The 26,960-nt window shown below is 44.3% G+C and overlaps 1 protein-coding gene across 5 annotated transcripts in view; it reads left to right on the top strand.

Moving 5' to 3' along the window:
- Positions 1-26,960, top strand: part of SEMA6A (semaphorin 6A) — a 120,583-nt gene that overhangs the window by 40,257 nt on the left and 53,366 nt on the right. For 4 of the 5 annotated variants that reach the window (XM_010971519.3, XM_010971517.3, XM_010971518.3 and 1 more), the window contains exons 2-3: positions 21,223-21,360; positions 23,476-23,593. In XM_010971519.3, the coding sequence (XP_010969821.1) occupies positions 21,261-21,360; positions 23,476-23,593 (218 nt within the window). In that variant the 5' untranslated portion in view covers positions 21,223-21,260. Of the gene's footprint in view, positions 1-5,206; positions 5,228-21,222; positions 21,361-23,475; positions 23,594-26,960 lie in introns of those variants that run through there. The other variant, XM_074360509.1, reaches the window with a different exon arrangement.

The raw sequence follows: 26,960 nt of genomic DNA, 5'->3' as shown, positions 1-26,960 counted from the left end.
CCTGATAATCAGCTGCTTCTGCAGCATCAGCTTGATACCGGAAAGGCAAACAAGGATGGAGTGAGGTGAGAGGGACAGGTCAGCGGGGTACTGGGACTCTGCGGTTGAGCTTTCCTTTAATTGGGCACTTCCAGAAATCCACATCACATCCGCAAGCAAGCAAGAAACATGGCAGGAAGTTTACGGAGGCCTGTTACTCGCTTTTGGTTTCAAAGGATGAAGTTGGAAAATGAGAAGGAGATCACGTGCTTTGTTAATCACTTAAGAATAGTGTCCAATTGTTAAGAAAGGAAATGAAGAAAGGAAAGGGAAGCGGTAAAAAGGGCTACACATTTGTTGATGAGGTGTTTAACCTCTAGTGATCCTGGAGAGCGCAAATTGCTTTACACCTAGATTCACTTAAATGACATGGCCAAGAGGAAATGATACCTGCAACTTGCATCCTGCAAGATGTTAATTAAAGAAAAATCCTCATTTCCCTCCCCCTCCCTTTCTTGGTTCTCTAAGTTGCATCGTTGTTCATGTTTAATAAGTTTTTTTGCTTTGTGGTCCTTAGACTCGAGTGTTATTAAATTAATGACACTTGAGTTGGATTCAGCCTATTAGACAGAGTAGTTGAGAGCTGTCTGGATGTTAACATTTAATCTTATCTAAGGTTTTGTGGTCTCGGGGTTGACTTTTAACTGAAAGTTCTTACCGACTTTCATGCCATGCTGTTAACACACCGCCTAAGACTAATCACTAGACTTCATTAGAACCGACTGGTTGACAGAGAGAAATGACACAGTCCCTGCTACCTGCCCCTTTCTCCTAGCACAGAGCTAGAGCGTCAGCTCTCAGGAGGGAGACAGAGAGAATTCCCTCTCCAGCCTCATGCACACTTTTACCTATTTATGGCCCACTCACTGGGTATAAAAGATCACCTTCTGAAAGTACTCTAGTGAGAAATATTTCCCTACATATAGAATAAAGGCCCTCTATTTCCATGCACTGGATCATTAGAAACAGTTTATTTTATTTAGCAAGCCCCAAATCCATTTGTTTAATTTGGCAATAATTGTCTTTTGGCCACATTCAGTTTTCTTGATCCAGCATTTTGAAAGATCCAACTCCACCCATTTTTAGGGCAGAAATGTTCAATTGCTTAGTTCTGATGTCAAAACGTTTAAAGCCAAGTATGACTGTGAAGAATTAGCCTCTGTTTGAAGTGATATTTTGCTGGTAGGAGCTTTAAAGTAACAATTTAAACTGAATTGTCAGGAGTAGATAAAATAAGTATCATCTTTTCACACCCGGGGGAATCTGGGCCAGCTACTTCTTTCTTGGTTCTTATTTCATTGTCCATATAATTGAATAAAATATCTACTCTAATGTAATATTAAGATCACAGATTTAATAATACAGAACTTGGGGAATGGAAAATTTACTTTTCTAAAGGTAACAGTTTCTTCCACGTGCTGGGCATTACATGCACTTAAGCTCTGCTTTCTGCAGCATAACTAGGTCAGGGATTTCGTAGAATATGGTGTTCATGTTACTGTATGAATACCAGCCTCTTACATCTCATGTATATTTCAAGAGCCTGTATGTGAAGTAGAAAGGCCAACGCTGTGTTAGTCCGCTGCCGTGTGTTACCAGGGCATATAGTCATAATGGGGTTTCTGAGGCCAGCTGGCACCAAGGCCTTTAAAAAAGAAGGTCTGGTGCAATCTACAGTAATTGCTTCACGGCTCCAACCCATCATGAGGTGAACGAAGTAAGTAAACCTGAGCCTTTCTGGAAACATTAAAACTTAAAATGTGTGGCATTGTCCTTGGAGTACATAAGTATTTGTACTTTATTTTGCAGTTTGTTATTGACGTATCTGTCTACCTCATAAATTGTAAATCCTCTGAGGGCAGAGATTATGTATTTGATTATTCATTCACTGATCCATTTATTTATCCATCGCACCTTTGTTACTTTGTTAACCCTTGCCTGGTTCACTGTCCATCCAGTGGTGTGGGCAGATCAGTAAACAAATTACGTCAGTTTGACTGTTATGATAGAACGTTTCCATGTAGAAGAAAGGAGAGAGACATTGGTGATTAACTGTCAGTGGGGATCAGGAAAGACCTCACCGCTGAGGTGATGTTTGAAGAGTATCTCAAGGGAAGGGTAGAATTCCCAAGGCAGAAAAACGAATGGGTTGGGTGGATGGCAATGAGGAAAGCACGGGGGGGTGGGAGGGTGGAATCACCCCAGCAGAGGGAAGAGCAATACAAGACAGATAACAAAGGATCAAAAGGAGAGAAGAAAACAAAGCAAGAGAAAAACCAGTAAGAGCCAATTCAATTGAATTGTGAGAAATCCTCACCCTTATCATTAGGAGCAGTTCACTAAAACGCTGGTATCTATTTTTAATTTTTGGTGGTGACACAGGCAGGAAAGCCAAGGTGCTAGGGCAGGGCACTCACCTAGGACTGCTAGTGAGGAGATTTCAGAAAGGTTCCTAATGCTGCTTCCTTCCCAGGTTCTTACACATCAGCCAGCCCTCACCTTTGGACTGGCCACAGTGCCTGACACAGGAGTACCTCCCTCACCAGTACAGTCAGTGCTCAGTGTATGGTCTGTCGTAAAGGGGCTCCTCCCTTTGAGGTATTTGTCAGATAGCTGGGAAGACGGATATAAGCCTAGCAGTTAATGACTAACACCAGTGACCGTAGGCTATTCTCCCTTTTTACATTGACATGGCCCTAAAAAAAAAATGCTTCATAAAAAGTACGGCACTCCCTCTCCCAAAGGAGTCATTTAAACTTCCATGAGATTTTGGTCAAGCACCAAACTGCAGTTGTCATATTCTCATAATGGCAGCGATGGACGCAGAAGTGAACCAAACTGTGGACGGGTCTGGGGCAAGACACAGAAAGCTGTATATGGCGGGGAGGTTTGGGGGAAAGGGGAAAAGTGAAACTGCAATGGAGAGGTATCTTTAAGGAAACAAGTGTTGCGGAAGTATACAAAATTCAAAATGCTGGAACGTGAAGATACTTAGAGTTTCCAAATGCCAACCCCCAAGCACAAAGCAGATGGAGAAGAAAATGGAAGCTTAGACTAAACACCCCTTTGTGGGCCGGGGGCTTTTAGTCCTAATAATAACAGTATGGAGAGAAGGCGTCACCACTTCATTCTGCAGGGGAGGGACCTGAGGCTGATAGAGAGTAAACAGCTAACAGCTAACCCAAGGCCATGGGGCCACTCTTGGAAGGAACGGACGGGAACCCACTAGAATGTCCAAGAAAGCAGAGGTGTCTTTGTGCCCTGGGGACTCCCCACTGCCTAGAACGTGCCCAGCACATACTAGGTGCTCACTAAATCTTTTCCTGAAACAACCCAGACTTCAAAGCCTTTGTTTATGATGTGGTCAGGTCGAATCAGTCACAGAGAGACAAACTTCTACTTACTCCTGGGATAAAGAATTGCCTTGATGAGCAAATGGGCAGACATTCAGTCAGAATAAATAACAAATTAGCAGTAGGAAAAACAAACAAGATAAGCACGATGAGGAGAGAAAGAGATAGTATTGCCTAGGTTTTTAGCCAAAATATTTTTTCTTGTACTTGTAGAGAGATGTTTTCCTTATCATTGAAACAATAGCTAAAACAAAGCATAGAACATTTGACCCCTAAAGAGTATCTTCTAAAAATTAAGCGTGTGAGTGTGTGTGTGGGTGTATACAAGTAATCATACACACATTCTCTAGAGGTTAGGAACCTGTGAAAATAAATGGTTATGCGGAAAGCTGTCTTTAACCTTAACTGCAGCATTTGCTAGTGGAAACTCTGTAATAACGGTTGTGTTTTTGGTGGTGACTAGCCGTGATTTTTTTCAAAGGTCTGACAGCTGCCCTCTTGATATTTATGTGTTTCTTGTTAGGGAGCCCAAGATGCACAACTCTGAGATTGTAATGAGGAAAAAGAAGACAATACAAATAACATGAAAAGGGGTATGAATTGGACATCGCCAGAGAGACAAATCACGTACTCTACGCTGCTTTAATTGGAAAACAGTTCTTTCACGGGGTTGCTTTCTCTTCAGCCGAGATAATTAAGTGTGGGATGACACTGGTGACCAGCTCCCGATGATATATAGTCAGTTACTAACAATGCAGCAATCCGTAATCAAAATTTATATTCCCCAGGTTACCAGGGCACTGTTAAAGAGAAAAGACATTTTGATAAGGCTGCGAGATAGGCTTCCTAACGCGCAGTATTCACATGGCCTCCACTCCGTAGCATCTGGGTGGGTTAACTAGGTCTGCTTTATTTCAACTCTGTCATAAATACCTATTGTCTGTGTTTACATTTAAAAAAAAAAAAATACTCTGCAAGCCCCATGCTGGAAAAAAAGCTTCTGCGTGGCTCCCTGTAATTTTTAATGAATTAAATTATATTTTGTTAGTGGTTTGGCATGAGAGTGGGTGGGCATGAAATAACCTTAGATACTTTAAAAGCCACACGATGTAGCTGGCACAAGTGTAGGTTGTTTGAATCATGATCAATTATCCCTGGCTGTAGCCGATGGCACTGAAATGAAAGGGATTAGGATTGTAATTTGGATAACATTTGCATTTGTATCAGTGGTTCCCAAACTTGTCTGCTCACTTGAGTCACCTGGGGATCTGTGAAAATTTCCAAAGCACAGATCACGTCCCCGGGCCAAGTCAGTCACAATCTCTGGGTGTGGGGCACAGGCACCCTGAATTTTTGAAGCTCTCCAGGCAACTCCAGTGTGCAGGCAAGTTTGGAAACCATTGGTTTATGCACACAGTATGATCTGTTTTTGCATTTAGCTAGGGACAGAGCAGCATACAATGGGGGAGCCGGGCAAAAGAGAACGTGCAGGTACCAATGGGCAGGACTTGCCCCCAAGGTTCAAGTTGGAGTTGAAATTCAAATTAGAAACTACTGTCTCCCATCCCAGTTAGAGACCCCGAGCCCCAAGAAGAGGAACATAAAGTGACCCACCCAGTAAGAGGAACAACTTCCCAGTGGCTGAGACGGGCTCCCAGGAGAAGGGGTACCAAGGAAGGAAGAAACAAGCCTTTGTCCCCACTCAGCATGGAGGTCAGTGTTTCCTGAGTCCACAAGTGAGAAGCAGAGCAAGAAGGAGGCCGTCACTTGTAGCTCACCTCCCAGAGAGGGGCGCCGGGACAGGCTGAAGGATGCTTTTCATCCACCGTATCCAGGTACAGTGGGTACCTCTGCACTCAGCCCTGTCCGCTATTCTGATGAAGTCGTGTTTTCTCTGTAGTCAGTGACCCCTCTTTCCTGGGAGCAGTTATTCTGGGAGAGTCTAAGGTGACCACTCCTTCCCAGAAGAGAACACTCACTCTGCTTTTAAAAAGCTGGGCATCCTTTGGCCTTCCCTGGCCATGGGAAGTGAACGCCAAGAAAGGGCAGTGATGCCAGAGAACATGGGAGCAGGGGGGCCTGCCCAGAAATGAACATGCAAATGGAGGGAAGAAGTTCCCATACACAGCCCAGAAATCTTGCTTATGGAAAATGAGATTTTAAAGATGAAGGATATTAGCTTTGAACTCATCTGATTCTTTGTATTTGACTTCAGTGTGCCCTGCCTTTCTGAGTTTGTTACATTTTTATTTGAAAGCTAATAAATTAGGCAGCCACTCATATGGCATGCAGGTGGGTTTATAGGGTTGTGTAAATGACCAGCCACCACATATATCCATCTGCATCACGGCTAATGTTAACTAGTGCTGACACTGCAGTGCCTGTAAACTTCCCTCACCCTCATCCTCTATTCCAGAACATTACCACTGGCTGAACATACTGTGAAGGGACGGGATCCCGGGGAAGACTGTGGGAACTAGCAGGTATCAGCAGGCCTGCGTTCCAGGTTCGCCTCTGGAGACACAGATTACAAAAATAATACTAGTTTTGTTTTGTTCCAAGAATGAAACACATACATGAGAGAAAAAAAATTCCCCCAAAACATGAAAGGGTCCAGCATAAAAAGTGAGTTTCTTTCCCACATCTGACCCCCAGGCCTTCTCCCTCAGAGACAACCACTGTTACTAGTTGCATGTGTAACGGAACTGAATTCACCACAATTTTTCAAAAAATCAGTCAGTCCTGACCTGTCTTTCAATTTTCATTTAAAAACTTGCCCCTTTCATAATCACTATAGAACTCAATGTGCTGATACTTAAAAATACTCAAAGCCACCTGGATCAAAATCAACAAATATTTAACAAGTGCCTTCAGTGTACAAATGTTGCCCAAGCAATCCCTTTCTAATCAGAATTTCACACGTTATGTATTTCATGTTTTTTCTGGTGCATGATCAACTAATCCAATTTTATCTTTGTTGTTAATCCTTTTCTCAGAAACGAAGAGCATCTCTTTCTTGCCCCCCGCCCCCCCACAACTTTAACTTCATCCTTTCACACGTCCTCTAATGTAGGATCTGTTTTAAGCCCAGACATCTGGGTGGGTGGTACACTGCGGCCAAGATCTCTCATACCTTCTCCAGCTGGACTGGCTCAAGGATCTAATATTCCCCAAAGAAATAAAACTTTTCTGAGTCGCAGAAGAGGAGCTATGGGGTTTTCTGCTTAAAGACACACGTGTTGAAGGATGAGAGATGGTCCACGACAGAGCTGACATCTTATCTGCAGAGGGGGAGACACCCGCACTCTATAGCCCACTGAAGCATCCTGGGCTGTTTGCACAGAGAAGAGCCCCCAGCCCCCTCTAACTCCAGCCAGCAACATCTGTATGTCTTCTCTCCAGCTGGCTGGCCCAGCTGTTCTGGTGTCAGGAGAAAGTTATGAGTCACTGGTAAGGGATTGGAGACAAGAGTGGAGTTAAATCATCTCTTGGAATCTGTATGTCATTGGCAATTGAGCCTCAGTAACAAGCCAGTGGATGACATTTATCCCCAGGAAGGCCACACACCAGAGCTTCCCTTTGTATCCCACACTTCCAGACCTTCCGTGAGCTCTGCACCGATGGGCAGGGGCAGCACAGTATGCGTGCTGTCTGTTCCCAGCGCAAAGGGCCTCTGGTTGTAATGCTCATTAGAGTGTGACCATCTCTCTCCTTGCATAGACTTTTTGGCTCCTGACCTATGGCCTCTACAAGCAGGTCAAACTGGGACTAAAGGAATGACGGCTGGCCAAAGCCTGAGGACCTTCTCTTGGATCCGCTGATTGCAGGCATCTTATTTCATCGGAAGAGCTCTATGGGCAGTCTCTAGCAAGAACCTGAGTCAACAGCAGGATTGTACTGGACCACCTGTGGTTCCCTGCTCTAAGTGGTGCTCCCTCAGTACGTGGGAGGAAGGACTCGTCAGTGGATCCAGGAATCGTAGGCAATCAGGCTCTCTCCTGGGACCTGAAATGCTGTCTGTTCCAGCCCCACATCTGATGGCTGACTCCCCTGGACAGTATTGCTTCCACCCAGCATGTATCCGGCCCCCTGGCCCCTTAGGTGGGCCAGGCCATGTCTGCGTTACTAGGACTCCTAGAAAGTTCCTCTTTATTTTCAGCAGAATTGATCTCCTCATATTTTCTGCCATTGATCTGAGTTCTACCCTCACAACGCTCTTCCAGGTTTCTCTTCAGCCAGCTGAAAACACCTATCCTTGCCCTTGCACCTCCGCTTTCTTTAACACTGATTTGTCAGAAACTGGTCTGATGCTCTTTCTTAGGTTAACATTTGCTCATTATTCAACAAGTATCTGTTGGGAGTTCACTGATACGGAACGCGGAGACACAGTGATTAACAAGACACACTTGCCCATACAAAGCTTACATTCTAAGGGAAGGGAGGGTGAGATAAAAACAAGTAGGACTATAAATGTGGACATATCAATTAGGGGCAAATCCATTACAGAAATGTAGAATAAGGTGATGAAAGGAAAGGCAGTGGGTTGTTTTCAGGGTCAGGGAGGGCCTGTTCAAGGAAGTGACATTTTCACTGAGTTCTGGATGACAACAGTGAGCCGGTGACATGGAGACTGGGGTGGAAGCAAGTCCCTACAGCGGGGATGAGAGCTGTGTGTTTGAGGACATCCAGGCAGAGAGGCTGGAGGAGAGTGGGAAATGGGGGGAGGGAACAAGATGGGGTCAGGGAAATGGGTGGTGCCTTCTGCACCCCGGAGAGCGGGCTTCAACTTTGTCGTAAATGCAGTGAGAAACCACTGGAGAGCTTTACGCAGTGGAGAACACGACGTGATCTGTGTTCTTCAAAGACCATCAGTTGCTGTATGGAGAGTAAATGGATGGAGGGCCAAGTGAAGCAGGGAGTATAATCAGGAAGCTATTGCAGTGGTCCAGACAGCAGCTGATGGTGGGTTAGATGATCATAGGTGGTGTGTAGATGAGTGGACAGATCTGACGTGTGTTTTCGACATAGAATCAGTACCTGGATGTTAGCTCTCATTCCTCTGAATATTCATGGCATTTCCTTTTATGTTTACATTGCTTTCGACTTTGTTATAGCTGCTTGTGTACTATCTCCTCCAGCGATGTGGGGGCTTCCTAAGGGCAGAGCCCGTGACTGACCGTGACCTCGGGATCCCCCACAGCCCCAGCACGGTGCCTCGCTTGCGCATATTACACGCAATGACTTCTTGAGTGAATGAATGGATGAGTGAATGAGTGAAGACAAACCACCAACAAAGGCAGTTTCCTATTTTATTGAACACTGAAAAATGAAGTCCTGTCTACGCACCTGTATCACATTTCCTCACATCTCGTGTTCTTACTGGTAACTCCCGAAACATTAAAGAAGGAATCCATGATGTACCAAAGCAATGCGCCTTTGGAATAAAATGACTTGCAAAATTTAGGAAAATTACAAATAACGACTCTCAACCTTCAAATACAGAAGGAGGAGGAGGCATCCTTATGTCCCTCAGTTGCGGATGGTGAAGCAGAGCCCCAGCTTGGGGAATCTTGCCCAGGTGCCAAACAGCACCTTGCTCCCTCCTCACTGAAGATCCTGGAGGAGACACAGCCAGTCTCAGTGCTGCTGGGAAGGGCTGATTAAAAAGATAGCAAGGAACACATGTGCCCATCCTTGCATAACACTTCAGAATGACTTTTCTGTTCTTACTCTTTGGAGAGATGAAGACTACGTTAACTGAACAGGAAGAATACTGCTATTTGAGTAGAAAGTTATTCTGCCTCAGTCTTGTCATTATTCACAGTTTACCCGGGGACTCTCCCTTTCAAGAAGAAGTGCACGCATTATCCCCTCTCCGCCTGTTCCAGAGCTGTGTTTTTTCCATCTCACTGCTCAGACCTTAGAATCCTTACCAGTGAAAGCCTGGGGGCCCCAGGTGGGCCTCTGTGCTTTCCAGTCACCAGGGGCTGAGAAGCTTTCAGAGCCATTTATGCACTTCCAGAGCGTCCGCTCCCCTCCAGAAAGGTGAGCCTGTGTGCGCAGGGCTCCTGGTGCCGTATGGGGGTGACCGGCCACCCCCGCACGTCTGCCGGGCTGGGCACAGCTCATACACTCGCTTTCGAGAGTTACAGCACATCCCTTTTGTCTGACCCTCAGCACTTTAATTTGGTTTCAGCCTGTCACACTCAAGCTTATTGGATAATTTCACTTTTCCCCCTGATTCTGGTCTCTCTCCCAGAGATCGTAATTATACTGATTGTCTGCTGTGCTATTAATTATGGGATCTGTGATTGACTGATTTATTTATTTTTAGATTCAGAGGCTAATTGGTGAAGTCCACGTGCTGTTTTCCCTCCAGATAATTTGGACAGCAGCGATTAACCTTGTGTCCAGGTTATCTGCTGTTAACCATGTGCCTCCATCCATTTTATCCCAGAATATCACAAGTGATTACCATTGTGTCCATTCTGACAGGAAGGAAGGAGGGGGACTGAAGAGCCCCTCAGACAGGAAGGGAAGAGAGTGTGCCTTCCTCCTCCACCACTCCAGCCTGTTGCCCAAGATAACAGTTGTCCTGCCCAAATATTCTTGAAATTCAAATTCTTCATTTTATTAATAAATCCCTCAACCTGCTGGTGTTCTCTATGGAAAGAAATTCCCAGGTATTTGGAAATAAAAGGCAAGCACATATAACAAAGCTGCGGGCGATACTGCCAGCCCACAGTTCCTTCTGATTATGAGCACTGGGGGAAAGCCATTGCCACGGTCATTCCTTGGGGGGAAAAGATGACAGGATGCAGACATTACAGACATCCCCTTGGAGAAACCACCACCAACTGCACAAAAAGCCTGTGAAGTCTCTCTATTTAACCCAGAAAAAGGAAGGAGCGCTCAACTGCTACAGTTGGCTGTCTGATGGGGGGGAACCATCACCCAGGCGAGGGCTGCTCTGCCAGGTGAGGTGGTCACCTGCTATTGTTGGACGTCACTGCTCACACACCAAAGGCTTAGAGACCCTCCCTACCAAGATCACCTCTGCTCTGTGAGCATCACTCTTTTTGTGGAAGCCTGTTCTTGTCAGTCCCTTACGTAGACAGCCCGGAACCCTGCCACTAGGAGCACAGAATAGAGGAAGTTAAGACTAGATGACTCAGTCAGCAGTTCCTCATCTCCGAATTATTCTTGTGATGAAGTATATGATATACATGTTTTCAGGTGAAACCAGATCACTTTTTTTTTTTCTAATTCTATGAGAATCTCACTATACACTGAGGGGTAATTAGAGAACTCCTGGGTTTAGCAAAAACCTGCGTTAGGGATTCTGCCCTAAAGGAGCTCCTTTTCCCCCATGTTTCACTGTTTTCTGATCCCTCAGGGCCAAAGGAATCTAGTTGCATAGACCCTTTTTCAAAACCCTTGGAACAGATGTGTTTCAGAACTTAAAATTTTTCAGATGTTAGAAAAGTAACACGGGACCTATCTCCCAGTGGGGGCGACATCCAGTCATTAAACCCATGGCTGTTACTGCAGTGAAGTGTATACATATTTATCCTAAGAAGGATAAATAAAGACAATAAATGGTGCCATGCCAGTTTAGGTCAAGGTTTGTCACCAAACGAATAGGAAAAAAACCCTTGGTTTTTCAGGGTTTTTTTGTTTTTGTTTTGTAATTGCAAATAAGGGATTGTGTACCTGTATTTCAGACAGCAACTTGTATGTTTTTCTTTAAACTCAAGGAGAAGTGAGGCATTTTTAAAAACAGCTGCTCCCACCAAAACCAGTGGTTCATCTGGGTGCCGACCACCATTTCAGTGAACAGGACCCCTAACTGTTTCTGTATAGTGACCTTTAAGTCACCTGTGTAAGGAATCAAGTCGCTCAGTGGTAGAGACATTTAAATAAGCTCATCATTTCCTGGAACACACTCTCATTGGCTTTAAGGAAGCTTGTTTTCAGGATGTTTGGAAATGGTTATTAATTTTGAGGGTAGGATTTCACATTAAAAACAAACGAACACTTTAGGGAGTGTTATCACTGGATTTGACTAGATTTGGGAAGAGTCAGCTCGTCAATGGCACTCTCTCCACCTCAGTTCAAACTGATATCTGCTCTACTTAAATCAAGCCAGCCTAATTAGTCACTTTTTATACATAAAGAACATGAACAGAGCCAACAAAAACATCATTAATTTCAGAAAAATGTAGCGGTATCTACTAAACACAATAATAAATTAAGTTTAAATGTATGGCTTTGTAGTTTCCAACTGGTTTACTGGGACATAGGACTTTTTTTTTCCCCTTTTAATAAATAAAATGAATTTCTCAAAGAATGTAAGAAAATTCTGTAAATTTAAGAGGCAATGCGTCTGCATCATTTCTGTTCTGGATGTGTCTAGACATGAGAAGCACACAGATAGTCCACTGTGCACGTGGATATTCTGATGACACCAGTCTGCAGCATCATGCTCTGTTATGGGGCCAAGCCTGCAATGGTATTCTGTCTCTCTCTATGTACAATAAGAAGCTTGTAGTCCAGCCTACATTCTATTTTTGGCTTCTAGGTGCTGGGAGAGCGTCAGGGCTCACTGAAAGAGACAAGGAATACAGTGAAAGACGGCATGCAGTCAACATCAGAGAATCGGATTCCAAAAGTTTAGCTCAAGGAAATGTTTTTCACGTCCTCATCTTGAGACTTTTCACCGAAAAAGCAATAAGTATTTGCAGGGCTCTGTCAAAGTGTGAATCATCTGTGACTGGTGCTATTGTTATTTTGGGCTGTTCTTCAGAGCTCAAAGGAGGGACTTGCAGGTTGTTTTGAATTCTCTGCAAGGCATGTGTGAAGGTGACTTCCACCCCAAAACCAGGGAAGATCCCATCCCTGCAGCCACCTAAGCCTGAGCAATCCCAGGCCGGCAGAGGGGCAGGAAGGAAGGTGAGGGTTGCAGCTGGGAGATTCTGTTTTTCTGTTCACCATCCTGAGAGCAAACCAGGGAGAAATTACTAGGGAGAGCCGTCTTGTCAAAGAGCTCTGTTTCCATTTAAATCAGCTCAAGATTTTAACAAAGGTTCATGGAAAACTTCAGTCACTAATATCTCCAGTTGGTTCCCTTTAAAGTCGCTGTGCAAATATTTTCCTAAGTGCTGGGGGAAAGTGCCTTCCATTTAGGCGTGTTATTTTTGCCCTCCTCCATTTTTAATGAAATTACAAATGTAGAGAAAACCAGGGAGAGTAATGTGAAAATCACTCACATACTCAGCACCTAGAAAGAATAAATACCCATATTCTCAGCTGTGGCCTCAGAGTTCCACCCCCCACCCCCTACCTCCCTTCTTCATCTTCTGTCATATTCTTAGAAGGAAAAAGTAATCGGATACCATCTTTATTCTTGGTTACAATTCTTTAAAACAAACTTTGATGACGTGAAAAAAGTCCACCCATTACTCTAGACAAATATTTGAAATTCCTTAAGCAAAGAGTGACATGGTCCAGTTGTGAGTGCGTGAAAGTCCGTCGGCCTGGAGTTGTGCATTCCAATGCCTTGTCTCTAGACCTGGTCCTTCTACCTGCAGGGTCCTCCCACCTGCCTCCTCTAACCCCGCAGGTCCACAGTGAACAAGCACGCAACCGGCCGGGGCTTTCTCCCGAAAGAGATCTCCGATGAGCATCCCACCCGCATCCCTCTGCATCACCTTCATCCTCCAGACAGTGTTCTTCCCAAGAGAATTTTCATTTCTTTGGAAAAAATTACTATTTCTGTGTTCTATTTTTGGACAATAAGCTGGAACTGTCAGGCCCATCTAATACACCGCAAGGTCCCAGGGGGCAAGGGGATTTATTTTCTCCCTCCCTGTCTGTCTCAGCATCCAGCACAGAGCCCAGCTCCCAGCGGAAAGCAGGGGATCTGTAAGGGGGAAATTAAGCAATGGAAGTAATGAGCATCAGGCAGAAGGCCAAGCAGAAATGAATGAGCCTTGGCTTCCTTTCTGAAAGCAGCATAATGGAGGGACAGAGCTTGGTGGTGGAGTCAGGAGCCCTCAAGGATGCTAAGCTTTGCCACTTTTGAGCTGCTCCACGTCTAGCCAGTGATCTCACTACGAGGGACCTCAGTTTCTCCAACAGTAAAACAGAGGGGGCATTTGTTTCTGTCTCTGGAGTAGGTGCTTGAGTTCAGCAATATTACAAAAGTTGAGAAAGACAGAGATGGCAAAAAGCTGGGGTGTGACATTGGTAAATGTGGTTGGGACCACTACAGCCTTTTGAGATCCAAGTAGTCTGCCACAGTATTTTCGGTGTAGATTGCTAAGATCATGACCATAACTGCAGAGCCCTAATGAGTTATTAGGCTGTATCTGAAACATCCAAGCCAAGTGCATTAAATGCATTGTCTCAGGCATGTATTTAGAGGTGAGGAGAGCATTGGTAGAAAGAAAACTGTCAGAACAAAGAATCACCTGAGAGACAAGACTTGCCTTCTCTTCGCAAAAGATCATAGGTTTACAACCAACATCTACTTTCCAAAAAAAAGTTTTTTTTCTAAAAGGACTTCTGAATTCACAGCTGTTTTTGCTGCTCCTTTGTGACAGTGGTTTCAGATCTAAAATGGAACATCTATTACATAGTCGATATTTATTATTATACTCCAGTGAATGCCATCATCCTTCTCCAAAATATGTTGAAGTTAGGTCTGCGGCATTTCCCTTTCCTCTGAAATGGGAGCTTTTATGTCTCTGGTAATGGCTGAGAAGAGGAGAAAAAGATCAGATGCTTTTGTTAACAGGCTAGAGCTTTTCTCATTTTGCATAAAGCATGTATCTTGACGCACTATCACCGAACAGGTGGCCAACGTGGTTCCTGAAGGCTGGGTACAGCAGACGTTTCTACAGGGCTCGATGGGCCCACGCTGCCCCTACCTCCATTTGGGAGGTGTTCTTCTGTGGCCCGGCTAGGCACGCTGTGGACAGCAGCATCCTCTGAACGCTGCAGTCCTTGAAACAGGGCTGTCCAGGCCAGGGAAGGACACCTGCTATTTAAACACTCCTTAATTCTTGAAATGTCCCCGTGGTGTGGGAATAATCGGCAGTTCAGATCTCTGCGAAGCACGTCTCCAGCGTTCAGCAAGCCGGATTTTCTGCACCAACGTCTGCTCACTCAGACTTGAGGGGTGTCCAAATCTGTTGATCCTATCAACTCCTGAAACAGGCAGCTTTGTTTTTACCCTTCATAACAGACATTGTTCTCTATGATGTATTGATTTTAAAACATCACTGTTGAGGGGGCTGCAAGCAGGCAGATAGTGCAACTTAACACACAGGTGTCACGAGATAATCACTTCCTCCTAAAACTGGTTAAGAAGCACGTGCATCTTTCTTTCACCTTAAGCCTGCAATCACAGGGCCATAAGGTGGAACGAGCCTTTGCATGCCTACATGTTTGCAAGTGACTGTGCACTCCTTTTATAGGTTTTTATTACTGAAGCCATTAGGGACTTTCAGCCAGTCTGTCCATGTAAGCATAGATGCATCAACCAATATTCAGCTATGATCTTAAGTGCAGTTTCCATTTATGACTGCCTCTCTCTCTTTTTAACCTTCCTTCGTTCCACTTTCTTTGACGTGCTGAGAAGGACATAAACTTTGGCATCACACAGCTCTGGCTTTGCGTCCTGACTTTCCCTTTGTGCCGATGGGCTGTAACTGTTGACCTTGCACTGCCTGGACACGTGACTTAACCTCTGTGAGCCTCAGTTTCCTTGTGTGCACAATGGAGATAATAAGGCCTGTCTCTCTGGATGGCTGTGACGTTTCAGTAAAATAACACGCCTGTGTACGTCACACAGAGAAGTGCTCAGACAACCTTCACGTCCACCCCACCCTTTCTCCGTTTTTCCACGTCAGTATCTGCCCCTGCACTTGTGTGAGTGCTACAATTCACACAGCGTGAGCTGTGCCATCCTGAGACAGACCCTCCTGCCTCTCCCAGATGCCCGCCTCCAGAGATAGGAAGCTTAGGGACTGGGAAGGAGAAAGAGGAGCGGGCTGCTTCTCCCACTGAAGAGGGAGAACCCCAGCTGGCAGTCTGAGAATTTAAAGAATTCCAAGAAAAGCTATTAAAAGGCAAGTTTTAGTATCTCAGCTGAAGAATAAACAAACATTTATGGAGGGCTACAATTCTTCTGCACATTATCTCACAACCAACCTTCAGATGCTGCTTTACCCACTGTAAAGACGAAGCCGCCAAGGCTCTGAGGCCTGCAGCATCTCACCCGAGGTCCCCGCCGGTGCGTGGAGCGGAGGCGCTCAGTCTCGGGTTTGCGCGCTCTGCTCCTGCTGCTTCCCGGTATCATTACCAATCATTCAATTTCGTGTAAAAGCCTTTACAACAGGTTTGATTCAGATTTTTAAAGACAGTCACACCATAAAGACAAAGATGATGAGGTCGGAAGGATGGAGCAATAAAAATGAAAATGGTACCCTTAGTGTAAAACCCGACTAAAGTCCAAGTGTGATTAAATGGTAACAAGAGCAGCCTGTTCGGCCAGGTTAGAACCACTTACGGGACTAGAACTTTGTCCTCACTGTGAAACTGGGCAGCGTCACAGGCCGGGGTTTCTTTGCTCCAATGTGGAGGAACTTTCCACAGTGCAGTCCTCCAGCGAGCAGCGGTGAAGAGGGCCTCTCCTACCCCTCTGGTTCCCACACACAGCACCCGCACTGACACAATGACTGACCCTCGAGTTCCCAACCACGTGCAAGTTAGGGGCAACCAGGAAAGAGGGGAGAGAATCAGTTCTGTTCTCTTCAGAAAGAACACTTGCCCAGGTTCATACAGAGTTCCTCTGCCCCATCTCCGCTGTAATCTCAGAGGGTGCCTGGCACAACCATCCCCAGGGCCCAGCTGCATTTCCGGTGGCCCCTCCCACTGTGTGGCGCTCCAGACCCCACTCTGCCTCAATCCTACTCCTCTTGTCCCAGCCCCACGCCTCCTGGTGGTGCCTATGGCCTTGAAGTGTCCCAGGTCAGGGCACTACATGCACTGTCCTCCCTAATCACAGTCACATACCCACACCTTTCTTCACTGGGGCAAAATCACCTAGAATTGTACAATCTTAGAGCCCTGAGGAGTTTCATAAGCCTTTACATTTTATAACCCTTCAGGAGCCACTGAGGCTATTTGACTTCCTAGGGTCACACCCTTCCATTTTTTTAATGACAGTGTGAGTAAATGATTAACTATTAAACTTCCTATCATGTCAGAAGAAAAGGTGCTTTTAAAAAGAAACATGGTAGCTATGATCCAGCAATGCCACTCCTGGGCATATATCCACAGGAAACTCTAATTCAAAAAGATACATGCACCCCAATGCTCACAGCAGCACTATATACAATAGTCAAGATATGGAAACAAACCTAAATGTCCATCGACAGATGACTGGATAAAGAAGATTTGGTATTTATATATAAAGGAATACTACTTAGCCATAAAAATAATAAAATAATGCCATTGGCAGCAACATAGATGGACCCAGAGATTATCATATTAAGTGCAGTAAGTCAGAGAAAGATAAATAAAGATAAATACAAGTACGATATCACTTACATGTGGAATCTAAAAAAAATGACATAAATGAACTTATTTACAAAACAGAAACAAATCCACAGACAAAGGAAACTAACTAATGGTTACCAGGGAGGTAAGAGGGGGAAGGGTAAATTAGGAGTTTGGGATTAGCAGATACTAACTACTATATATAAAATAAATAAACAACGAGGTCCTACTGTACAGCACAGGGAACTATATTCAATAGCTTGTAATAACCTATAATGAAAAAGAATATGAAAAAAAATAGGTACACATATATCTGAATCACTATGCTGCACACCAGAAACAGAACATTGTAAATCAACTATACTTCAATTGAAAAAAAAAAGAAACATGGTAGGGAATGATTTTCCTCATAGGGAAAAAAAAGTGTTATTAAAAGCATTTTGTACTTAAAAGTTTCCAGATCAATTATTTCCCTCATTATTACCACTTAGCATTAAAATGTTCATTGGATACCAACATTCTGGAAGATGCTGCTGCTGGACCAAATCAGATGCAAGCTATATCCACAGCCAAGTCAAAGGGCAAGGACACTGATGTCTGCTGCAGCTGGATGTGTAGACAGTACATGGACCAGCCCAGATGGGTCTTTAAAACAAGCAACGTCGATTCATTTGTGTGTATGAGCAATAACTGGGGCCTCCATCTATGCCCATTCCCTTGTCATACAGAGGTCATTTGTATCAGAAAAGTATGAAGCAAAGGGAATGTCACTAGAACTAGAAATGGCTGTAAAGTCAGAGAATGATGTCACAAATGGCCACACCCGACTTCTGATTAATCAGGTTAATTTCAGAAGAGCCACTAGGACTAGAAAGCCATGACAAGCCCACCCGGCCAGAGCATCGCTCATGCTTACCCCAATACTAGTTCTAATGCTCTGCCCACTACTCCCCAAATCCTGACCCCACACCATTCTACTTGGATGCACAAACTGGTAGGACTTGGCCAAAGCTGGCTCACAGAGAAGAAGAAAACTAAATTAGTTTGCCAACATTTAGGAAAAAATAGGAGATTTAACATAAAACTCCAGATTTCTGGCTTCTTAAGGAAAAAAAAAAAAAATGAGAGCTCTGCCTTTGTGAGCCAACACTGCACACGGCCAGCACTCTGAAGCCGAGCAGGGGCTGCCCCCTCCAGGTGGAAACAGTCCCTCCCTTGTCTTAGGGAGCCTTTTTCACCCATGAACCTCACCTGCCTGTTCTGAAGGTTGTCCGTGGACTTTGTGGGTGGGGGAGAGTATGATCATCACTTTTTAGTAATGGCGTATTTTACAAAGGCCATTTCTCTTCAGGCTAAGAATAATGGAAGGTTGAGACAACTTAGACGGAAAATTCAGGCATAATAAGCTTATTTTTGAAGTAAATGTTTTTGTTTAGGATCCCCAAATTGACAGCCCTCCCATTATCTAATTGTCTGGGGAGCTGATTACGTCTCAGTCATTTAGCGTCTGTGAGCACAGTCACAGGGAAGTCGGCAATGTCTGCAGATGCCTATAAAAATGCCCTGTGTGGGCAGCACTTTACAAAAAGTTTCAAGAATCACTTAAACAACCTCATCACAGCAGCCCGGCTCGCTCAAGATTTTGAAACCCAGTGGAAAGGTCTTGTTTGTTTTTGTTCTCCTGGGCTGGTGCAGGTCTGTACGCTGTGGGCTTAGCGGGGAGACCTAGCCCGTGTTCTGCAGGATGGGAAATCACAGGGTGACTGAATTGAGATCTCTCCACAAAGTAATCATTTCAACAAGGAAATAACATATTGTCCACATATTTACAACGGCTAGAGCCCAAACTTGTGTAGAAAGGGAATAATACATCAAAACCTCAGCTGAAGAAAATTATAAAAGCGTTCATGTGGACTGGCCACGATTAGCTGGTACCACTGGACACTCTCACCCATATGATGTACACGTTAACAGTCTGATGATACGACGGTCGAAAGGCACAGAAAACAGGTATTTTTCCTGGCACAGAGCCCTACTGTTAACTGGAGATATTTAAGTACCCCACCTCAGCCATGAGCCTGGCTGTGTGTAGGGACTGAAGAAAGCCTTTGGATTGCTTAATAGATTTCTTCTGCAGGCTTGCTCTTCCTGCCACCTTCTGGGGTTGAGAATGTTGCAGCAACCTGTGCAATCTTAAGATGGAAAAAATTAAAATTAGGAGATACAGTAAAATAGCAGGACTTCGTCTTGTTAGCTTGTAGGACATTTGTAGGACAAAGATGAATGCAACGGTGGAAGATTAGAGACTCATTTCAAAAAAATTAATCTCTAAAAGTATACAGGTAGTCCCAAAGATTTCTAAAGGGACAAGAGGCAGCTTTCTGAGTCTCCATCACTCTTCTACCTCGCGCCACGAGTGCACCGGGGCCACGGGCTTCTGAATAATACTGTAACACTGCTCTTGAGTCCTTGGTAAACCCTGCCGCTTCCTCTTCCCCGTATTCCTTCTGACTGGGTCTGGTTTGTGTTTTCCTTACTCTTGTTATTGATTTTTCCTCTTTAATGTTACACTGAACAGGAGCCACAACACGCAAACTCAGGGCTTCTCTCCTTTGGGTTTAGATTCTCTAGAAGAGGAGGAACTAGCAAATAAATGAATGAATAGTACTCTTAATCTGTCTGTAAATACATGTGTATGTCTCTTGGTAATGGACCCCCCTTGTGAACAAGTAATTACTTAGAGTTTAACTGTAATCTATACATCAGAGATGGAGATACGGAATTGCTTAGGCTTTTCTCTCAACCTCTCTCCCTCTTTGATTTTTGAGATAAAGCAAATTAATTAACGTGCACTTTTCAATTGAAGAAATGATTAAGACCCAGCTGTGTCTGTGAAATTACAAGTTGCGATGCAACACTCGGGACTTGTTAATGCTTTTTTTGGCATGAAGAAGAGAGACATAGGTATCTAATATTAAGTGTGTTCTAAAAAGCGTAAGTTAGCAGTTTGTTTGCCAAATTAACGTTCACAGACATCTAAGTTTCTAAGTTTGACTTTATTACATATAAATCTTAAATGATGGATGGACGACTGAAATAGCTCTGTTCAAAAAAGACAATTTTTGGCAGGCTACTTCAAAGGCTTTTCTAAGATAAAAAGATATCCCCATTTTCCATTAATTTCCCCAACAGATCAACACTTATGTGAAATATGCCTGAGAATTATGCAACGTGCACTGCCTTATGAGTTTTCTTTCACGGGAGCCAGCAGTCTCACATGGGAGCATTTTACTTCTAAGGTTTAGGAGAATTTTTCTACACATAAAGAGCATCTTTAAGAAAATGCAGATGGGGAGAAAAGTGTATCTGGCGCTTTTATTCACTACTATTTCACTGCAAGGTAGTATCTGACACTAAAATACACAGAGATATGATTTTTTAAAATCAACACCACCATTTCAGGATGTGGTTTCAGGTGCTCCCTATAATATTCTTCACAGAGTCTGAAAGGATCCATTTCTTTCCTTTTAAACACAGAGTGTGTAATTTTATTTATGTCTAAGGTCACCACAGAACTACTGTAGAATTATATAAACCAGGAGTAAAAGTCTCAACTAAGGGGTCAAGCAGGTAATGAAAATCAGTAAACCAAGCCAGTTACAGGCATTCGTGTGGGTGTGTATGTGGGTGTGTGGAGGGTGTGTGTGGGTGTGGTGGACAGGGCCATGGTGCCTGAAGGGAACAGTTCTTTTGGTCGGTATGTTATTCTGATTTCTCTAAAGGAGGTTAGAAACCTAGTTTTTCCATATTGGGCAACGACTTCAAATTTTTCAAAGATCCTTGGGTGGCAGAACAAAACATGTCTGGGGCTGGCATGCTGCTGTAAACCTGCTGAGAAACAAAACCGTATTTGCCTTTAAAAAAAAAAATCCTTTCTCAATCATCCACAACTTTGGGAATGCCATTTCCTAACTGCAACAGAGCCACCCATAATGCTGATGGCTCAGGACAAAAGAAGTGAGGCTCTGAGTCACTTGTTTGGGAGGAGCCCCGCAAGGGCTCAGAGGTGTGGGGAGGGGAGGTGCAGCGATGGATGCAGGGTCCTGATGCAAAAAAGCACAATAATCAGTGAATTCACAGTGGGAAAAGATAGGAAACAGAGGCCCCTTTTCTCTGAAATTTAGTTCCAAGACCATTTCATGTTATGGAGTTGAATAAAGCTGACTTGCAAAAAAAAAATTTCTTCTTCTTTGCTCTTTGGCAGGGTGAAGTAGAGAAATAAGGTCCCCCCGCTGAACTACTATGAGGTCAGAAGCCTTGCTGCTATATTTCACACTGCTACACTTTGCTGGGGCTGGCTTCCCAGAAGATTCTGAGCCGATCAGTATTTCGCATGGCAACTGTAAGTACCCACCGTCTCACTCTGACTCTCTCCCTCGGCAGGCGCTTCAGCCTGCATCAACCAGCAGAACGTAAAAATTGAGAATTTAATAAAATAGGAGACTTGCCAGTCACTTTAATTAGAGTCTACCTCCGATGCAGTCTCAGTTACTGCACGGAGGCTGTGATCTGCCTGGAAACCAGCCGTGGAAGGCATCGCTATCCTCTGGGTGCGGCCAGTACCGCACATTTTCATAGGTAACTAACACAGAGGCACTGTTACGAGGTGAGAAGAGAAAATAAGAAGACTGTTTCAGAGTACTTCAGGGACAAAAATTAACTCGTTTTTAGACTTAGTTGTATCACTGCTAGACTTGGAGAAAGTGATTTCTGAATTCACAGTGGACCCATATTAACGGTTCGTAACTTTCTTTTGCTCTCTGCTTCATTGTCAAGGGGAGAATGCAACATGATTAACAATTCAGTTGACTCCTCAAAAGAGGAAAGTTCTACCTGCGTGTGGGATGAAACAGACAACTTACTGCTTTTTTTCCTTCTCTCCAAAAGACAAAATATTTTATCACAGTAAAGGGAAAAGCATTTTTTACCCAAATATTTATCTTCACAGTAATTATTCCCAAACACTGAATAAACCATAAAAACGGTGTTTTAACATTAACATAAGATACTAAAGAGATCCATCAGTATGCAGCTTTCTGCTGGATGGTCTGGGTTGTGAAAGGAAGTAATTTTACAGGTAGGTGAGGTAGCCAGCCTTGACACGTCTGAGAACAAAAGTCAGGGTATGACTAAAGGCCAAACTGGAGGTCAGGGTCATCACTCGCGAAGTGGCAGAGTCCGCCTAACTCAAGGTACCAAACCTTAATAAGCATTTCTTTATCTCCATTTGTGATAGGTATTCTTCCGCCTTTGGTGCCCCTGCACGGAAGAGACCCCAGCCCACGTGCTGCTGGAAACTGTGCTTCGATAGTCACTCAAATGCTTGGTAGTAGCAGAGAGACATGATTGTTTTAGCAACCTCCTTGATGACTGGGGAAATGAAATTTCAGAGCAGTGGAGGGGAAAGTACACAATAACCCCATACCACGCTTAACTGTGAGTGAGGTACCCCGAGGCTCTCTCAGAAGACACCCACTGTGAGCCCTGCTCAGATACTACAGGGATTTAAAGTGCAGGTGTCTGAGCGTAAATCTGTGCATGGATTTCAAGTCATTATTTACACCGTCTTCACCTCCGAAAAAACTGCCTTTCAGATGCAACTCATCTTCCTTTCTTCCCTAGTTTCTCTGGAGGATTACCCGTGCTCTAGAGGTTGTAGGTTTAAAGGCAGAGAGATTTTTGAAATGTAGGTATTTCCAAAGGTCAGATATTATTACGAATTGCCCCTCTCAGCTAAGGAGAACTGCAGCAGAGGAGAAGTATGCCCACTGACTCTCCAGGTCAGGGAACATTCCCGATCACCCGACTGGCTACACTCAGTTTGACCCTGTCCTGTCAAAGCCCCTGTTTCTGTGAGATCAGCCAAACTGCTTAACTCAAGAGCAAACTTCCCACAGTTCCTAGAATGCCAACCAACCTAGTGGGGCCGCCTTCAATAGCAGATTATTCCAACTGGGCGCCTGTGGACACTGCATTTTCCTTCTGGCTCCTGGACGAGGGCTCTTGCCTCCAGACCACATTGCCTTTGTGGTGATTGATGGGAAGGCTGCTTTGAAACAGTTCTGCCCCGAGACAAGATCTTTGGCAGACTGCCCCTCAGGCTTAGCACTCTAAAGAAGATGAAAAGAAAACTGTGGAAGAAAAGAGAACCTTCATGTAAAGGGTTCCCTTGCAAGTTTCACCCCCAGAAAGAGGGACAAGTCAGAAATGATGACACTTAGGAATGTAAGTTCAGGCGTATGAGCACCCGGAAATGAGACTGGAACTTGATCATTAGAGAGCACTCTTTGATCACAGCCTTTCCTTAAACAGCAGACTCAGTGGGGATGGAAGATGGTGGCATGGTCTCATTTAATTCTGGTTTTGTTTTGTGGTCGGCCCCCTCCTCTCCCTGTCCTGGCAATAATTGGCTTGATTTCCATTTCCCTCTCTTGCCCCCATCTCCTCTTTTCAACAGATACAAAACAGTATCCGGTGTTTGTGGGCCACAAGCCAGGACGGAACACCACGCAGAGGCACAGGCTGGACATCCAGATGATTCTGATCATGAACAGAACCCTCTACATTGCTGCTCGGTGAGTACCTACTTAAGGCCTCAGTGGACCCGCAGTGCATCACTTAAAGATCACTGCTCCCGAAGTGCTATTTCATTTACAGGGTACTTTCGTTTGTCAAGCAATCATTCTTTCAAGATCTTCTGTGTCCGTTTAACTTTATTATGTGGACCTGAGTAGAAGTAATTGCGTATTTTGGAGCTGAGATGCAAATAATCCACTACTTATCTTGAACACTGTGTGTGTATATATATACACAAATATTTACTCAAGCACACAAAGTGCTTTTCTCCTTGATACTTGTTAAACTATGGTGAATGTGTAAACATGTATCAAATTAAGTTGAATGTGTGTATATTAAACTTGTATTTCTGTAGTTAATACATAGTATATATCATTACTTTAGCAGGATGGCAATAGCACCCATTTTAGAAGTTTTTGATTTGACTCTAGTTAAGAATTAATACTCATCCAGTGGGGAAATGTCATTTAAAAAGACCATGCCTTATGGCTAAATGGTGTGGTAAGAATCCTGCCTCAACAGGGATCACATGGACTTAGGCTTTTAACTCTTCTCTTAATTTACCTGGACCACAACCTCTCTGGCCATAAAAGTCCTCTGTTAAATGAGAAACTAGATTAGATTATTTTAATGAAGTCCCTTGGGATTCTAAATAGATATGATCCCCTGTTAGGGTGAGTGTAGAGCTCATTCAGAATACTTCCAAATGAACAGCAACAAAGATCACTATCTTATGGGGTTCCGTTGTGGTCTTGTCTGGATCTAGGCTGATTAATCATTATGTTTGTAGTGTTTGTCTGGCTGTGAACATAGGTAAAGAACAGGCAAAAAACAACAGTGCTGGATTCCTTCAACGCACTTTAGATGCTCTGAAAATACAAGCTATCAACACAAAGTAAAAAACCACCAGCTAGATTAAAACATCTTGCGAGCACCACACAGTTGGTCACAAGAAGCCATGCCAAAGCACTTTTTAACAAATTTTACTTCACGAATACTTATATAGTACATACTGGCTGAATGTGCTATATAAATTGCAAATATAGTTGTAAGTTCTTTATAAATGTTAATTCATTCAATCCTGGGAGAAAACCCTACGAGACAGAGCTATTATTATCTGCGTGTCTTATAGGAGGAAACCAAGGTGCAAAGGGGGGAAATGACTGGGTCAAAATGACAGAGGCAGGATTTGAGCTGGAACAGTCTTGCTCGAGAGTCCGGGTCACCACTCCCTGTGCCGTGCAGCCCACTGAGTAGTAGGAGTGGTATCACCTGTCCTGGTAATAACCGTCTCATAGCTGCTGCCCAAGACCAGAGCCATTGTGGGTATTCATTCAAAAGCACGGCACTGAGGTCCTCAGTGGCCACCTTTCTGGTAGGATATCAGCGCCTTCTTAAATACCATGTTTAGTTTCCTAAATGTAGCAGGGCTGGAAGATTACATTTGTACCCAATTAGCTAAAGGCTGGTCAAAACAAATGATTAAACATTGCATCTGTGAGAAAAAGCTTAACTCAATAATCTTCTATGAATTGTTCACTTTGCAATTGAGTCTCTATGGGAAAAGAAATGGTATAACAGACTGCCAGTGGGCCCAATGAATTAACATGGCTGTGAGCTACATGCCCAGGGTGGCACCTGACTTAGGAGCAAGGTGCTGTGCAAACTTAAAAGTGACCATTGTTACAGCCTGTTAAAACCAAGACAGTCTTATCCTAACTCCCTAGAAGAAAGGGAGAAAGAAGGAACAGGAGGGGAAAAAAGGAGAAACACATTCACTTTTTTAAGACTGTCAAACAGAATCACGTTTAGTTAAAGGTCACATTGGTAACACCCTGGCACTGGCATGTTGGTTTTCACCCTGCATGTAGCCACTTCCCTTCAATACACAGTCTTGGAGAAATTCTTCAAGTATTCCTGTGGTCACCGTATTTAGGGTCTCTCCTCTCCCTTTAATGTCACATTTCCTGGCACTGCCCCGAGAGATCCATGTTCCTAAGCAGTAGGTAACACGATTTAAAGTTAAATCCTCTCCCCGACTCAAGCCATGGCAACACAGTTCAGGGGTGCTCACTGGAGCGGGGAAGAGGGAGTTCTAGGATTAAGTCAGCTTGCGTTCAGATAACTTAATTCACTAAGAGCAGCGCAGGAACGCTGGGATGCACACACGGGGGTTGGGAATAACCCATGACCCTGGGCTGTGGTTTAGCATAAGGCATCGTTCTGTTCACTGGGCAGTGCGATCTCTTGGATGCTGAAAAAGATTGCCATTGTCCAGAAGGAGATTTCATTCACAGAGTCTTGTTTTCCAAAGGCTCCCCAGTCCTTCCAGACAATTGGTGTCAGTCATCGGAAGCCAGGTCCCGTCCCGAACCCAGGGACTGAGTGAAGCCTGATGGCCAGAACCCCTTTCAGTTCTGCCTTATTATTATCCATTTTGTAAATTCTCCTTTTTTTGTTGTTTAATCTCTGAACTGCTAATTAACATAAACAGGCCATGCCAAAAGGGGGCCATCCAAGAGCTCTCTGAGGCACTGCCAACGCATGTTAATCAGCTGTTAATTTACAATTCATAGATTCAGCTCCTGCTTCGAGTTTTGAGGGGAGGCGGGGCAGGGAAGAACCTCGAGTCATCTCAAACCTGATACCAAAGTAATAGGCAATTCCATCCCAGTAATGACCCTGACCCGCAGCACCGCCAATAAAGCCAGACGAAATAAAGGAAGGCCGTAAAACTGCCTGGGAATTGAAGGGCAGCGTGACGCTGGCACCCTACTGAAGTTTAAAGAACTTCCCAGTCCAGCAATTCACAAAACAAGCTCCCCTTCTACCCCACCACCCTTACACACGTGCACACGCACACGCACACGCACACACTCCCTCACACTTCAGGAGCAGGCAGGGGAATTTCGTGGGCCAACCGCCTTGCTCCCTCCTTTTATTTTCACATGAGAGAGCCTGTTTTTATTTCTGTTTTTCTCTGTTGTACTTTCCCCAAAAGCAACAGCAAACAGATTTCCAAAGAACTGGGGGGAAAAAATTGAAGTGAATCCTGACAGCAGATAGTTCCTTTCTTTCTTCCCTTTTTTTTCTTCTCCCCTCTCTCTTTCTTTCAAGTAATGAGGGGGCTTGAAAGTCTGTATGGGAGCCTTGAGGTCTTGGTTTAAAGCTGTGGGTAATTTTCCAGCCCCAGGACTTCCTGCGTTTTAGAAAAAGTCAATGTTATTTCAAGGGAAAATGAGCTGTTTTGCTTTCCCCTCAGTAGCCCCCCATTTCCCCAGTTGAGCGGAGTTCTTTTCTTTTCTTTCTTCTGAATTCCAGACAAAAACGCCCTTGTGCTCAGCTCACACAGAAGGGGATGTTTAA

Source organism: Camelus bactrianus, chromosome 3, assembly GCF_048773025.1.
Source record: "Camelus bactrianus isolate YW-2024 breed Bactrian camel chromosome 3, ASM4877302v1, whole genome shotgun sequence".
NCBI lineage: Eukaryota > Metazoa > Chordata > Mammalia > Artiodactyla > Camelidae > Camelus > Camelus bactrianus.
This window is presented reverse-complemented; position numbering and strand designations above follow the sequence as displayed.